General features: G+C 40.4%; 1 protein-coding gene across 1 annotated transcript in view; it reads left to right on the forward strand.

Annotated features, from left to right (window-relative positions):
• The window catches only part of CFAP58 (cilia and flagella associated protein 58), a 142,535-nt gene that overhangs the window by 76,857 nt on the left and 48,991 nt on the right, over nucleotides 1-16,687 (forward strand). Inside the window, exons 10-13 of the mRNA XM_079793710.1 lie at nucleotides 1,563-1,645; nucleotides 2,915-3,106; nucleotides 14,770-14,931; nucleotides 15,886-16,032. Coding sequence (XP_079649836.1) covers nucleotides 1,563-1,645; nucleotides 2,915-3,106; nucleotides 14,770-14,931; nucleotides 15,886-16,032 — 584 coding nt within the window. The remainder of the gene's footprint in view (nucleotides 1-1,562; nucleotides 1,646-2,914; nucleotides 3,107-14,769; nucleotides 14,932-15,885; nucleotides 16,033-16,687) is intronic.

Here is a 16,687-nt window from a genome sequence, read left to right on the forward strand (position 1 = left end):
AAATGATATAGTGAAGATGTCTAACAGATCAATGGAAAAGATTGGAAAGACCACAGAAAGATCCAAAATTTTCATTTAAGGTAAAGGTGTTGTTTCATACAACTGTACAATATGGGCTGGTTATTAAAAAATGGTAGTATGATAACAAGTTACCTTTTGGGGGAAAAAGTTGACACCAAATGTAGAAACTATAAAGCCAAGATTGAGAGATTTAGTGAAATAATAGCTATTTTTTTTAAATGTACCAAAGACAATATGAAGGCAAATTGACCAAAATATTGTCAGTCAGAGTTAGTATCCTTATTATACATACAGAGTTCTTAAAAATTCACAAAAAGGATAAACAATTTATGAGAAAAATGGGCAAAGGTTAAAGTGTGGGCAATTTGAAAAACAAATACAAATAAATAATCATTAAACATGAAAAAGTAGTCAACTTCACTACCAGACAAAGAAATATAAATTAAGCACAGGCATACTGGTTTTAATAATCCATTACATTGTCAAAGATCAAAGAGAATGATAATAACCAGTGGTGGTTTGCATGAGGAATTAAATTGCTATTCAATTTTTTGGAGAGAAATTTGGCAGTAGGATAGAAATGTCTTTTTAAAAAATTCCTTTTGTTTCAGGATTTCTGCTTCTAGAGTAACAAATTAAAAAGAACTTTTACAGGATCATTGCTAAAAATTACAAATAAGTAAATAAAATGGAAGCAATTTAAATGTTAAGAAGGGGAGTTGGCTCAATAAATAACACATTTTCATATAGAGAAATATGCAGTAATTAAAACTGATGTCGATGCACATTTATAATATAGAGAGGCATTTATTTTGTTTGTTAATTGTAAAAGCAAGTTACAAAACAATATGTGTAGCATGATTACTTTGGCATGCATATATATTTATAATGATACACACATATAATTTGCACAGGAAAAAAATCTGCAGACATCAAAATCCTAAACAGATTGCAGTTGATTTGAATTCTTTTCTTTTTGCTTATTGTTATTTCTAGTTTCTCTCTGTGTTTCTAATTACTTGTATAATAAGAAGGATTTAAAAAGAGCAAGGACTTTTGGAGTCAGAGAATCTGAGCTCCCAATCTCAGCCCTGTTACCTCCTAGCTGCAGATCTTTGGTGTATGTAGCTTAATCTCTCTATGCCTCAGTTTCCATCTGTCTAGTGAGACAGGAAAATCTTCCTCAGTTATAATGAAGAGTGTGTCACAGTTAAAAAACAGTCATTTTATAGCTATAGATAAATATATAAAGCAAGTTTTATATCACTTTGGTGTGGGCAGATTCTTTTTATTTTAAAATATGTTTTTATTGCTTTTTAGAGAGAGAGGGAGGGAGAGGGAGAGAGAGAGAGAAACATGGATGAGAGAGAATCATTGACCAGCTGCCTCTTGCACACAACCTGGGCATGTGCCCCGACTGGGAATCGAACCTTATGGTTCAGGGATCGATGCTCAACCACTGAACCACATTGGCCGGGCTGGGCAGATTTCTTTTTAGGTTGACTCCATATTTATCATTATTTTTCTCCCTGGTGATTTAGAGGTGGAGGTGTCAAAGAAACAAGCAGAACTTGATAAGAAAGCAATGGATGAGCTTCTGAGAGAAAGGGACATGTTAAATAAGGTGAGTTGTTACGCTAACACTGGTAAATAAATGCCTTTCTTTAGCTATAATAACTGCCTATAACAGGTTGTATGGGGAAAGGAAACTCTGAGGCAAACAAAAGTAGATTAGAATAAATAATAGTGCTCAATTTTCCTCTAAGCAGCTGTCTGCAGTCCAGCATTTACTGGCTGTGAATTGAAACTGCATTATCACCTATGAACACAAAGGAATTTTGGAGCATTATCATGCAAACTAGCAGGGGATTTCAGAGTGTTTTGTGGATTCTGTTTTTATTGGTGGTGTGTTATTTGGCATCCCAAACTGCCCAAGTCATTCAAAGTATCCGAGTTTAATATCTATGATCTGTAACTTTTGCTAATCTAGAAAGCAGAACTGACTGCTAATAAAATTTTAACTTTGGGTGTTGGGAAAAGGGATGGTGATATGAAAAGTCTCTCACTTTGCCTCCATCTTTTCAGGATTGTTGTAGGTTTTGGGTTTTGTTCTCCGCCCTTCTTTCTCCTACTCTTTGAGCGCAATATGGTCCAAAGCTAAGGGAGGGGTTGGGGGAGCTTGAGGCCTGGAGATCCTTCATTCCAGGCAAGACCCCTACCCTTTTCCTCCTCTTGCCCCTTCCAAAGGATTCCTTCCATTGACAGTCACTCTTAGGAGATTAACTACTTTCAAGGTTTATTGGGTAAACTTTCCTGCTCAAGGATTTCCTTCGAGGAGGAAAAGTGATTGGCCAGGTGCAGAGTGGGGAGGCTGCTTCCTAACAGCCCGATGGCTTTTGGCCAAGACAACTTCATCTCATCCAAGTAGATACAGCCTATGTTTGTTCCTTCTGACTTTTCATGATTTCTTTAAGTTTCCCAGAATTGAACAGTTGTTAATAAAATAGATTACCTGGTAGACTGTTAGGGAATCTCAGGAAATAATAGATTAGATATTATTACATGCATAGCACTCCTTAGGAAAATCATTGAATCTTTTTTTTTTTGCATAATCCTGGAAACTGTTCCTTTATTCTATAAATTTGTACATGCAAACAATATTATTCGATTTAGATTTTTAAATGTATTTTTAACATATAATATTTAGTCCATTTGTATTTTATATACAGTGATATTCTCTATAGCTCTTAATAAGCTCTAGAGAATATGATTGTCTTTACTCATCTCAAAAACAATGCATCTAATTATTTTAGGGTTGAGGCAGGGGGTACATCTAACCACAAATATCCAAACACTTTGAGTAATGGGGATGCTCTGTTGTCCTTATTTTTAGAATATGCTCAAGGCAATCCACGCGACCCAGAAACAGGTAGACTTGGTGAAGCTCCATGAACAAGCCAAGAGGAACTTGGAGGAGGAAATCCAGAACTACAAAGATGAGGCTCAGAAGCAGAGAAAGATCATCTTTCAACTGGAAAAGGACAGAGATCGGTACATCAATGAAGCCAGTGACCTCACCCAAAAGGTAAGCCATTCCTTGATGGTGTGGGTGGAGGGGACACCGTGCATTCTTTCTGATTGTCACATTTCTTTCTTTTTTAAATTTTTTATTTTTCTTAATTGTATTTATTTTTGGTTAATCCTCACCCAAAGATATTTTTCCTATTAATTTTTAGAGACAGTGGAAGGGAGGGAGGGAGAGAGGGAGAAAGAGAAAGAGAGAAACGTCAGTGTGAGAGAGACACATCAATTGGTTGCCTCCCACATGCGCCTGGCCCTGGCACGTTCCCTTGATGAGGAATTGAACCCGTGACTCCTCAGTGTGTGGGCTAACACTCTAACCATTGAGAAACACCAGCCAGGGCTCTAATGGTCACCTTTCTGATCGGCACACTGTTGTAAAGGCGATTTATTCAGATTTCAGCTTGTGGTTTACATGAAGATTTAAGAGGAATGGTGTTGACTGTATAAAAGCTGTCCCAGAGCTGATCCTGGGCCAAACAGTGAAATGGGCAAGGCTTATGTTTCGTGCTCTCGCTTTCCCTTTATGGGCCCCTGTCCTAATTCCCGGGTTCTCCATCTCTCCTGTTGCCCTACTGAGAAAAGCATCTAATTAAATGACCTCAGAGTAAGAGGCGAGTAAATACTGGCATCAGCTAAGTGTGTCACACATTCAAAGAGCATTTTTTATTTTAAAACTATTGCAAACCTAAAACTTCACCAGTGATGGAAATCCTCCCATTGTGTAGCTGAGTTTCAGATTCTACTTCTCCTAAACTGCTTATGAGGGAGAAGGCTCAGGCAGTATCCTTAGGCAGGACTTCAGGGATTTGAATGTTACTTTTAACCAGTCACCCTAGCACATTGCCTGCATTAAGCATGAGTGGTTAAACAGGTATTGTTTTGGTGCATTCACGGATGGCAATGAGCAGTGGTTTCAGGATGGGGGGTGATGTTGGGGAATGAAGAAAAGTTTTAGCTATGAGGCTGAGAAGAGTTCTGGAGAGAAGACTGATTTAATGAGATTGTCCCTCCAGCAAAGTACTGTCTGCTATGATTGCATAGCCCTCTCTTCCATCTCAATGAAATCTGCAGTAAATTCTACAGTGTTTACTGATGCTTTTGCATGTTTAAATTTTGCTTTGGTGTTTTTTGTTTTTTTTTGAGTAGACTATCCAAGATGACAAGGAGGACAGCCAACATTTGAGTCATAAACATACAGAAAGTGGGAAACAAGCTGTATAACTTCTTCCCATTTAGGCCAAATAAATGCTGAGCAGATATTTGCAGAATATAAGTTTAGAGAAGCACAAATGCATATGATCCGTCCAGCTTCCTACCCCTGATTGGGAGCCTTTGGCATTCAGCACATTTCTTTGCTGACTTAATCATCTTAGAAGCTCCCTGGATTGATTTACTGACTCTGAGAGGATTAGTTGTCAGTTCAGGCCTTCATATTCTCTGGCTTGGGCTAGCCCATTGGCCTCGGTATCTGTCAGCGTTAGCTGAATGGTTTACAGCAACAAAGGTCCATTTTTGCTCACATTAGTGGCCTTTGAGGGTCAGCTGCAGCCCTGCTTCTTGTCCTCCTCACTCCAGGCTGGCTCTTTTGGGATGTGCTGGCCTCTTCAGAGGGGAAAGTGTGTAACAGTGGACCTTCAAGGTGCTCTCAGAGCTTCTGCTGGCAAAGGAAGGGCACAGGTCCTGTCCACTCATATTCCATTGGCCAAAGCAAGGCACATGGCAAAGCCTGATCCTACTTCCTGGGCAGGAGGATGACCCTCCTAAAGGAGGGACCCTATATGGTGAGACACTGAATGTATCTGAACCTATAATCCGTTGCAGCCTCTTACTTCTCCTTCCTGGTAATCAGTCTCTCTCCATTCCTGGCTGCCATCACACTATCAGAGCTAACTGCTAAAAATTCCAATGTAGTCTTATAATTATTCCTGGCCCTACCAACCTTCGTTACCTCTGAGCCACCTTGGGCAGTGCTTCCTAACATTTTTTGCATCACAACACTCATAGAAAACAATGCCTACGCCCTATGGCATGTGGAAACAAGGAGGATGAGCCAGGGCTGGAGGGTATTAACCCAAGGATGAGAGCTGCCCAGGTCCCACCTCACCTGGCCATCAGGTGGGTAGAGTGAATCAGGATTTTTGTATATACCTGTCACCCATGCAAGACAGCAATTGGTATGCTCTGACTTAAAAGACAGAGTCCAAGCTCTTTGTTCTCCCTAGAAAATTCTTCTTCCCCTTCCCTGCATGGAAAACTCCTATTCATTCTTCAATACCCAGCTAAAATGTTCATCTCTGGGGCCAAGCCTGCTCGGACTGCCTAGGCAGAGCTAGTTATTTCCTACTTGATGGATTTGTTTATATCTCTGGGAAGGCAGTTATCATCCTCTAGTGTAGTTACTTCCTTGCATATTTGTTTTTCCTACTTTACAGTGAGCTCTTGGGAGCAAGGATTTTATCTCATTTACTGTTTCATTCCAGCATGCTGGTAAATAGTAGGCACCAAAAAAGTGTTTGTTAAAACAAATGGATAGATGATGTGTGATAAAAAGAATGCTGCCACTGATTTTAATATAGGATTATATATTTTTCTGTTTCCTTGCAAAGGAGAGTTATCAGCAAAACTGGTACCAAGTTTTGCTGATAACTGTTTATCACAACTTTTCTGATGTTTAACTGCACAAGATTATACAATGTCTCACCTAAATAATTTAAACAGTGTTTTAAGTCCTTAAAATATATTATCAATTATAATTTTCTTATCTGTTACTTAATCCCTGATAGCATATATCAGTTGCTATAGCAACTTGTGTCCTCTCTGGGCTTCTTATCAAGGACATATATGTCTTTTTTGCTCTTCCTCATATTTTTGTCTCTCTCCCCCACCTCTCTCTCTCTCTGTCTCTCTGTCTCTCTGTCTCTCTCTCTCTCTCTCTCTCTCTCTCTTTCTTTTTCTCACCACACACACACACACACACACACACACACACACACACACACACACCCCTACCCCTTATTTTCTTATTTGCGCAAATAGAAAGTTGCTTTTTTCATGCATTCTATTTATAGGGAGTTGAGGGATAATGTCAGGTGCTGGGGATGATGTCATGAAGCTGATATTTTCATCTACTTGTAGAGTATACACTGTCCAAGTTTATTCTTTTGATCCAGCAATTTCTTTAAAAACGGAATCTGTGGAAACATAAGAAATGCAAAGATTTCTATAAAAGAATATTATTCAAAATAAATTGTGCTACCTGTATTTGATACAGTATTATGTACCATTAAAACCATGTACATTAAATGTTAGAAAAGCATTTAAAAAATGGGAATCATGTTTACAATATGAATCTGATAAAAACACAATGCCAAATTGTACAGGTGGGGCAAAAGTAGGTTTATAATGGTTTGTATGGAAAATAAAAACTTTTGACAGCATCAAACACTAAGGCAGACATAGAGCCTGGTGCTGCAGCAGAAGAAAAGAGAATGGATGAGAATTTTAAAGCCAACAGAGATGACTTGAGAAAATCTATCTGGACCTCAACTCACGGTCCCTTGAATTTGCTTCATAAAAGAGACAACCCGAGAAGAGCTAGAAAGATGCTTCAGAACTCTCCTACCATCTCTTCCCCTACTCAGTGTCTATACTCACCAGGTCATTCCACCTTCCTGCTAGTCAAGTGTTTGTGCCCAGCCAGTCGGACAATTATGACCAATCCAAAGAATGGGGAAGTCAGGGTGGAGCTGGCGGTTGCCCAGTGCATTGTGGGGATGGCAGGGCAGAGAGAATCACCCCTGAAGTGGGACATACTGGGAGTTACAATTGTCCATAGGCTACATCAGCTCAGAGTCATAAGGAATAGGCATTTGGGCCTGGGGCTCCTACAATATCCCTAAATGAAAGGATACTAAAGATTGGGAAGTGGACAGGGCTGTCTGCACATCACTGTATTCCTACCTGTAGTTTGGGAAGTGGATTCTAGCACCATAACTGTGATTCTAAGAGTTGAACCCACCTTAATAGAGCTGCTCCTAGGGTGCAATAAATCCTCCCTTGTCCAAGGATGAATAAGGGAAAAGGCAGCTTAATGGGGTCTATGGAGAAAAGATGCCTTCGAACTAGAGAAAGAGAATGGCCTCAGGAAGCCCCAGGGTAAAAGCCAGGCTCTGAAAATTCCTTTATGGGAAGATATTTAGGTTGAGCCTCTAAAATAGCTGTTTTTGTAAGTGGAAAACAGTGGATGCTCAGAGATTTCCTAAGTTTCAACCTAATAGAAGAAAATTAGTGTCAGGTTTCTTCTAAGGTAAAGAATAGTGTTTGTTTAGCAAAATACCTTGATCCTTGCATTGTTTTGAAAGGCGAGGCCTAAATGAACCAGAGTGAAACAAAGAAAAGTAAGACAAGTAACAAATTGGGGAAAGGAGGGGGTTGTGGTGAGCAGGAAATGTGGAGGAGATTTGAAAGGATGAGACAATACAAACATACAAGAAGTAGGTTGGGCTCTTTTGGAAGGTGGAGGGTGTAGGGGTAGGGAGAGGGAGTGAATATTTGCAGACCCAGAAAGTGATCTACTGCAGTGTTTCAGCACCTTTTAGCCCCAGGGTTTTTCTTCGGCTGCACTCTTAGATTGTACTATTCAGATAAATTGAGAGGCGCCAGGTATGGCCTTGTAGGTTGTGGTCTACCATATGTACTCTTTTTCTCAACTGTTACAAATTCTAGGTAAAACCACTTCTAGTTAATTATTAAATCTGAAGAGAATTTTGCACATCATGCATTTGGCTTACGTTAGGGCCCCTCTCTTTTCATCCTAAACGTTAAACTTCTGCCCTTTGCCTCCCATACATTTTACATGTCCCAAAGCAGTCTTTTACAATGAATCCCTCCTTACAAGTGTCTTAGCTCGCTGCTTGTTTGCCTATACGAGTGTCAAGCAAAGCTATTCTAGACACAGGTTCCAAGAAATGAATAATAATGTGCTCTCAAGGGCTTAGAAGTAAGCGAGGAAAGCAAAAGATAAAAGAAATATTGTTCACTGAATAGGTACTTCATCACGAAATGAAGCTCCTGTTTCTTTGATAGTTATTCCAAGTTTTAGACAGAGCATCTTCAATAGGCTAGAACCCTGGAGAGGAACCTCAATGGGACATCCACAAATTATAAGCTTTTGGTGTTATAATGAAAGAAGTGTATTATGGGTCACTATTTTCCTGCAGAACAGAATTTGATCCATAGAAAAATCAAACTGATTTGTTAAGTATACTGCTAATACAATATGATATCATGTTAGCCTACCATGGTAATCTGTTAGTATTTATTAAGTGATTAGATTATGCTATGCTAGGTACCTATATGGTGGCACAAACACACGTTTTGTTTTTGTTGAAAGTATTACAGATGTTCCCTTTGTTTGTTTTTCCCCATTGACCCCCTCCACCCAGCACCTGCCCCTCCCAGGCCTTCACCACTCTATTGTCTGTGTCCATATATGCATACTAGAGGCCCGGTGCACGAAATTCGTGCATGGGGATGTGTGTCCCTCAGCCCAGCCTGCACTCTCTCGCAGCCTGGGATCCCTCGCTCCTTACCCTCTGCCTGCTCACTCCTTACCGCTCGGCTCGCTGCTCCTTAGCTGCAGGCTCCTTACCACTCGGTTCACTGCTCATTGGCGCTGCTGTGGAGGCGGGAGAGGCTCCTGCCGCTGCACTCGCCAGTTGTGAGTCCGGCTTCTGGCTGAGTGGTGCTCCCCCTGTGGGAGTGCACTGATCACCAGGGGGCAGCTCCTGCATTGAGCGTCTGTCCCTGGTGGTCAGTGCACATCATAGTGACCGGTCATTCTACCATAACAGTCGCTTAGGCTTTTATTATGTAGATAAGTTCCCCGATTAATCACTATCCCCCATCCCCGACCCACACCTTCCCTCTGAAATTCTCAGTCTGTTCCATGACAAATACACATTTTCTCACTCATAATGGTCCTCTGAGGTAGATTTCATTATATCCCTCATTATATAATTCTAGAGGCCAATCATGTGAAGCGGCGCCCCACCTCCCGCTGTGTGAGGAGGCACCTCGTGAGGGGCCGGGACCCGCGCCTAACCCGCGTAGCGCCGGCTGCCTCGTTGTGTCTGCTGGGGTGGGGGCAGGCACTCCTGTGTGTTGTGTCTCTGCTCTGGCCTGCCCCCAGCCCCAGCCTCCCCGTGGCTGCTGGGGCTGGGGGCGGCATGCGGTCCCCTCCCGCCCACCTGTGCATGCAGCTCCTCCTGAGTGGTCCTGATGCAGCCTCCTCCTGAGCGGTCGTGACGCCTGGCTAATTAGCATATTCCGTGTGTGTGTGTGTGTGTGTGTGTGTGTGTGTGTGTGTGTGTGTATAATGTGTTGTTATTAAAAAACCAGAAACATAGATATGCCACTATACGTTTAAGATAGAGGATGAAATAAGAAAGCGAGTAAAAGAAGACTTAACATTTCACCTGCCTGGGCCCCCAGGTTCTTTCCTTCAGAGAGTGAGTTTTTCAGTGTCCTTATGAAGGTAAAGGCATTGTCAGCATTCAGACCATTGACATCAAGTCAGAAAAACTTATTTGAAAAGATTATTGCACTCTTTCATCAAATGCAAGTTAAAGAGTTCCACATTCAGTGACCTACTTCCTTACCCTGCCTTCGTCTATATGATGTTTTGACTACGCTGCAGCTTTCTAGCCTGTGTTATTGATTTTTATCTCAGTCTAATTTCTATTGGCAGGTTGTTTTAGGAGAAAAAGAAAAGGCAGGAGTAGGTTACAAACTGGGACTGCACCCCGATAGTGCACCGTAAGCAGTTTCTGGGCTCCTCTAGAGCGGGCCTGCAAGTGCTGGGAGCTCCATCTCTCTGGCTGTGATAAAACCTTCTATATTTGGGTGTGATTTATCGCATGTGTTGGGTTGAGATATCTAAAGTGTAATCAACTAATTTAGTTCCAGCCCCACAGCTGGCACCCCACATTCTCTGATAAACCATTTTTAATGGGGGGACATTTTGCTGATGAAAGGTTTTGCTCCTACTTAACACCCTGCACGTTTTATGAATTTTCAGGACTGGAACTTCTGTATGACATTGCTTTGAATGATTTCCTAAAAAAAAAAAAAAAAGGTTGGTTCTCAACACACAGAACTAGATGGCTTTGTGAATTGTCTTTCCCCTTAGTTTCAATACTTACTTTTTCATTGTCATTTAACTGAAATGCCTTTGATCTTCTTGGTATCATGATGGGTTCTTATTGCTCCCAGCTTCAAGGATGCAGAAGTGAGATTGTGCATTGTTGTTGCAGAGAGGTGGACCCTGCTAGGTGATGCCCCAAAAGAAATGTGAGTCCTTTCTCTGGAGCATTATTCTGTCTGTGCGAAGGATTATTATAACATCTCTCAGAGTGATTGAAGATTTTTTTTTCTTTTCTCTGATGTGCCTCTTGATATTCCAAATGCTGATCATGCTGTTCAAAGTATCTTCAGTCTATTCATTTCACTGACCCCGAAGAGGGTGATCATGTTCAGAGAAAGGTACATTTTTAAAAAAAATTAAGCAAATAACAGATCTAGTCATGGATACCTTATTCAGGTTTCACATTTATTAGTGGTGGTATCTTGAAAGGCCATCTACTACTCATTTTTAAGGAACCTGAAGATACGGATCAAAGACATTGAGAAGGAAGGGAATTTCTTTTTATTTTAGATCTATTCACATGCCTCTTCCCCAGACCTCCTTGTCGCAGGTCTTCTAATTTTTTAAAAGAAATATATCTTTATTGATTTCAGAGAGGAAGGGAGAGGGAGAGATAGAAGTATCAATGATAAGAGAGAATCATTGATTGGCTGTCTCCTGCACGCCCCCTACTGGGGATCAAGCCCACAATCCAGGAATGTGCCCTTGGCCGGAATCGAACCTGGGACTCTTCAGTCCACAGGCTGACTCTCTAGCCACTGAACCCAATCAGCTAGGGCTAATTTTGTTCTTTCTAGACCTCCAACCAACCTTCTAAGACATCTACTGCTGAGTCTGTATATATTCTTACCTTGGACCATTTTTTCCCCCACACAGTGTTGATAGCAAATAATAATAGTAAAATACTAAAAGCATAAAATTATGTTGTATAACTCTAGACACATACATTTTAAAAAATGTTTAAAATAGTTCTCTAAAAAATGCGTATGTACATCATGGTTTGACCCAAGAAGAAATAGAAAATGTGGAAAGATCAATAACTATGAATGGTACCAAAAAAGTTGAGAGAAAATTAGCTCCAACATTGTCTCCAAGGGCCTAATGATTATAGAGTTGAGTTTCTTCAGACTTTTAAGAATCAGATAATTCCCAGGTGCGTGCGCGCGTGCTTGTGCGCTCTCTCTCTCTCTCTCTCTCTCTCTCTCTCTCTCTCTCTCTCTCTCTATATATATATATATATATATATATATATATATATATATATATATTTGCAAATAAATTTAGAAAAGTGCTATTCATGTACTTTGTATTCTTTGGGGTAATATTGATTGGCATTGCTGTGCTGATATTACCCATGCCTTCTGCAGTGATAATGAATAATGATTCCATGACCAGGAGAGAGCTCGGGGTCCGAGGTTGGAATGATTGAATACGAAGGCAGAGGCAGTTCCCCCAAATTCTGTAAATGCTCAATATTAACTGCTTAGATAAGATGGGTAGGACCATCCTCAGACCCTCATAACATTCTGTGCATATCTCAGTTTACTGGTTGTATCCATTCCCTGATTATCCATGTTATGGTTGAGTCACTCACTAGAGGTGATCTTGAGGGTAGGCAATGAGTCTTCTTCTTCTTTACATCACTAGTGCTTTTACAGTGCTTGCCCTAGATAAGCCCTCAATTACATGTTTATTGATGGGATTAATAAATGAGTAAGTGAATTAATAAGTGAACAGAAAGGGATTCCGTTCATTTTCTGAAACCAGCAGAAACCTTGATTTTAAAATAGAACCAAAAAGAATGGGATTGAGTTAGATCATTTATGAATATGTATGCAGAATCCCAAATGAAATTCTAGCTAACCAAATTCAACAGTACATTAAAAGAATCATCCACTATGACCAAAGAGAGTTTATCCCAAGACCACAAGGAGAGTTTTCTATTAAGGAAACTATTGCTGGCAGTATGGGTCTGTGCAGTGTTACAACCATTTTGGAAAGCAATCTAGCAATATCTATTAAAGTTTAAAAAGATATATTTCTTTTGAGTCAGATATGCCACTCCTGGGGATCCATCCCAGCAGAAGTAAAAGCACAAGTGAAAGAAGTAAAAGGACATATGTACAACACTGTTCATTGCCGCATGGTTCATAGTGGCAAAACAGTGGAAGCCAAGTTAATGGCCCTCAGAAGGGAAGAGCTGAGTATAGGATGGTACACCCACACTATAGGGTTTTATACCAACTTTAAAGAGAATGAATTAGAGCTAGTTCACATGATTTCCACAAAGTATTAATAAATGATAGAAAGCAAGGTGCATAAAAGTATACACTGAGTGGCCAGATTATTATGATCTCTGAAAGCATAATAATCTGGCCACTCAGTGTATATCCTATATAATAAAAGGCTAATATGCAAATTGTCCCCTCGACCAGGAGTTGGACCAGCAGGCAGGCCGGCCAACTGCCCATTTCCCCTCCCCCTGGCCAGGCTGGCCGGACCCCACCCATCCCACCCATGCACGAATTCATGCACCGGGCCTCTAACACACACACACACACACACACACACACACACACACACACATACATGTATATGTATATATACTGAGTGGCCAGATTATTATGTGTTCAGAGATCGTAATAATCTGGCCACTCAGTGTATATAAGAAGACCCCATTTTGCCAAAACATGAAAACAAAACCCCAAAAAGGAAAACAAACAAATTTCTGTATCTGTATATGTACTAGTGGAATACTTGTGAATGACATTACTTCTTTTGACTTTGGTTTCCTTCTTTGACCAGTGGGGTGATGATAATGTCTATTTTATAGGATTTTTGTGAAGATTACATGAGTTACATAGAAAGTACCTGAGAAATATTAGCTATGATGATGATGTTACTGGACTTGAATAGAATATGCAGAATTCAAAGAAAACATGGAAGAACACATACTAGATTGTTAACCTGATTACTTTATCAATGAGGAGCTGATGTGGGTTCAAGAGAGAAGGAAGTTCCAAGTAAATAAGGAAAATAAAATAAATGTATGTTTCACATTTATGCATTTAATTAAAATTATGGCACAAAGAATTGTGTATAAAGAAATAAAATTAAAATACTTGTGAAAGGAATACAAGTATATCAAATCAATAAACCTAATAAGAAAAAATGCTATAAAATAATATTTGCTGAAAAGGCACTTGCTAAAATGTAATACCATCTCTCCTTAATTATAAGTCCAAGAAAACTTTGAAAGGTGTTTATTTAAAGATATAAATTTACACCAGCCATAATTGACTCTGAAGGAAAAATAGAACAACAGGGTTTCTCCAAGTGTATTTTCCAGAATACTAATTCCACCCGTGGAATAAAAGAATTCTGTAGCGCAATGATTTGGGGACATGCTTCTCAGAGGTAGCCCACACCTGAATCAATGAAGATCAGCATGGCAGAAGTCTAAGTACTTTTTGACCTTTAAATTCTAGGTAAAATGCCTCTTTTTTAGAGGAACCTCCCTGGCTGTGTTACTTCAACTACACCCTGTCCTTTTATTCTCTACCACACTGCTCTGTTTATTTCCTTCCATTCTAAACAAGAATTAAGAGAACTTCACTGAAATGCAGTGACATCTTAAGAAATTTCTCCTTATGTGTTTTAGTTCTATGTATTGTTTAGACCAGAGTTCCGTTGATTGAATCACTAACATTTTACTACTTAAGGAATTTCTGAAGAAGTTTGTTTATAAATATCAATTTCTGTGGACATTGCAGCCGAGAGTCATGATTATGTAACTCTCATTGTATGGATTGCTTGCTTGAGAGGTACCGGCTCTCTGTGGAATTTTGTGCCTAAGTTTTCCATACTTGCAAAAAGGAGGCAGTTATTCTCGAATCTTATCTTTCCCAGAAGTGTTTTGTGCAGGATAGAACACATTTTTATGAAGTCCTTTGAGTTTCCCTGATGGAGTGACATTGATGGTGGCATGACAGTGTTGTGATTGCTATCAGTGTTTAAAGGCCACTTTCCTTTCTTGTGTTTAACTACAAAGACTGGAGTGTAGCCAAACAGCTAACTTATCTCTTATCTTTCTGAGCCCTGTGTGTTAAGATCTGTTTAAACCTGAGACTTTTTTTTTCTTTTCTTTTTTGGTAGTTGGGGTAGTCAGGAGAGGTTTTCAAAATTGAAAGGATTTCTTTATTTCCCGCCCCTCCCCTCTTGTGATCACAAAATAACTGTGCTTAGCTCATACTCGAACAGAACTCCAGAGTAGATAAAATGTATGTTTGCCCCTAATCAGTGGGGCTGAATTTCTGTGTTGTACCTCAGTGATTAGAGGCACAGTCCAATTTTTTGATTGCTGGCATTTCTACTAGCTACCCTAGGATAAAAATCTCTGTGTACTGAACTGATAACCACAGATGTGCTGTTTAACCATTTTTGTATTCTTTCTCCTCCAGGTCCTCATGAACATGGAAGACATAAAAGTCCGCGAAATGCAGATTTTTGACTACAAAAAGAAAATCGCTGAATCAGAGACTAAATTAAAACAGCAACAGAACCTGTACGAAGCTGTGAGGTCAGACAGGAATCTGTACAGCAAAAATCTGGTGGAAGCTCAGGTAAAGAATATATTTATCTTTACTAGAGGCCCAGTGCACGGATTCATGCACTGGTGGGGGGCATGGCCTGCGGGGATCGGCAGCTGTGGGAGAGCCGCTCATCTGGTCAGCCGAGCGGCACTCCCATTGTAGGAGAGCACTGACCATCGGGGGGGGCAGCTCCTGCATTGAGTGTCTGCCTCCTGGTGGTCAGTGCGCATCATAGCAACTGTTCAACCAGTCGTTCTCATCATTCCGCTGTTTGGTCACTGGGCTTTTATATATATGTAGATGTTTGGTCACTGGGCTTTTATATATATAGATGTTTGGTCACTGGGCTTTTATATATATAGATACTTTGATTCCTCCCTCCCCATCCTGGGTTCAAAGCAATTTCTGTCATACTAATAGCAGAATTTAGAATAGATCCAAGAAAATAATCTTGTGGAATTCATCTGGAAAAAAAAGATGAATTTTATTCAGAACTCTCAGATTGTTTGAAATGGAAATGACTCAACTTGACTATCTCAGTCCGGCTTTTAATTATTATGTAGCATTGCCATTCTCCTGTTTCTAATTTTTAAAGCTGCTAATAGTTGCTGTGACTCAAAAGGCAGCAGCGTACTCTTGTCATTTAATTGCAGAGCTTTGCTTTGTAATCTTTTCGTTATAATGTTAGTAGTGATTCCAATTCCTCTCTTGTAAAATGAGGAATAAGTGCGTGTGTGTGCGTCTGGCATAGTCATTTTGCATACTTTGTAAATATCTCATGAGAATATATTGAGAGTTCCTGCTATAAAGTACCGTGAGGTTGATGGCACAGCATACGAAGGAATAGCCCCTTCGTAAGTAGTCAGGAGACCACTGTTTTGAGAGGGCCTCCCTTAAAAGTTCTCGAATGTACATTTGAACTTCCATAGGGACCGTGCTGTCAATTTAATTCACTTCCAAACACTTCTCCTTTCATTTTGTTAGGATGAAATAACGGAAATGAAGAAAAAATTAAAGATTATGACCCATCAGGTAGATCAGCTGAAAGAGGAAATCTCTTCCAAAGAGTCAGCGCTTGTGAAGCTACATCTGGAACAGCAACGCATAGAGAAGGAGAAGGAAACATTGAAGGTACAGATCTTACAATGAACGTGATGGACCAATAGTCTCTCTATTCAATGGATGGAGGCAGGCTCTATGCTCACCGAAGGCAACAAGGGGGAGGGAGGACAGCCAAGGTGCCAGGAGGATGAGTTCTACCACCTCCAGGTCAGGCTACCTTACAGGGGTGCTCCCAGGTAAATAAGGACGAGGCCAGTGGAGACGCACAAACACCTGGTTCAGCTATGCTGGCTATCATCACATCAGCAGAAGAGAGCCTAGCAGGTCAGCAGTGCCCAGGAAGTCCTGGAGCTTGCAGGCTTCCCACAATCCCTTTGCACTGACAACCCGGGCTCAGCCCTCCTACTCTCCTCCCTGGGCCTTCTACAAGGCAATGTTGGCAAGACCCTTTGTCCCTCCGCTCCTAATTGCTATTTACGTCACCTGTGCGTGACTTTCTGCCTACAGTATCATTAGCTATTGGGTTCTCACTTGATTTGCCCTCAACTCAGGTTCACAGTTCACCTTACCTCTTTGGATCTAAAAACTTTGCAGCAACTCCTCCAGGGAATTACCTCCGACTTCATATATATATACTAAGACATAGTTTTAAATCTAACTTAGGACATTTTTATGTCTGCTAACATAAATCTATCTTTAAGAATACATACAAAATAATTATACC

This window comes from Cnephaeus nilssonii, assembly GCF_951640355.1.
Source record: "Cnephaeus nilssonii genome assembly, chromosome: 16".
Classification (NCBI taxonomy): Eukaryota; Metazoa; Chordata; class Mammalia; order Chiroptera; family Vespertilionidae; genus Cnephaeus; species Cnephaeus nilssonii.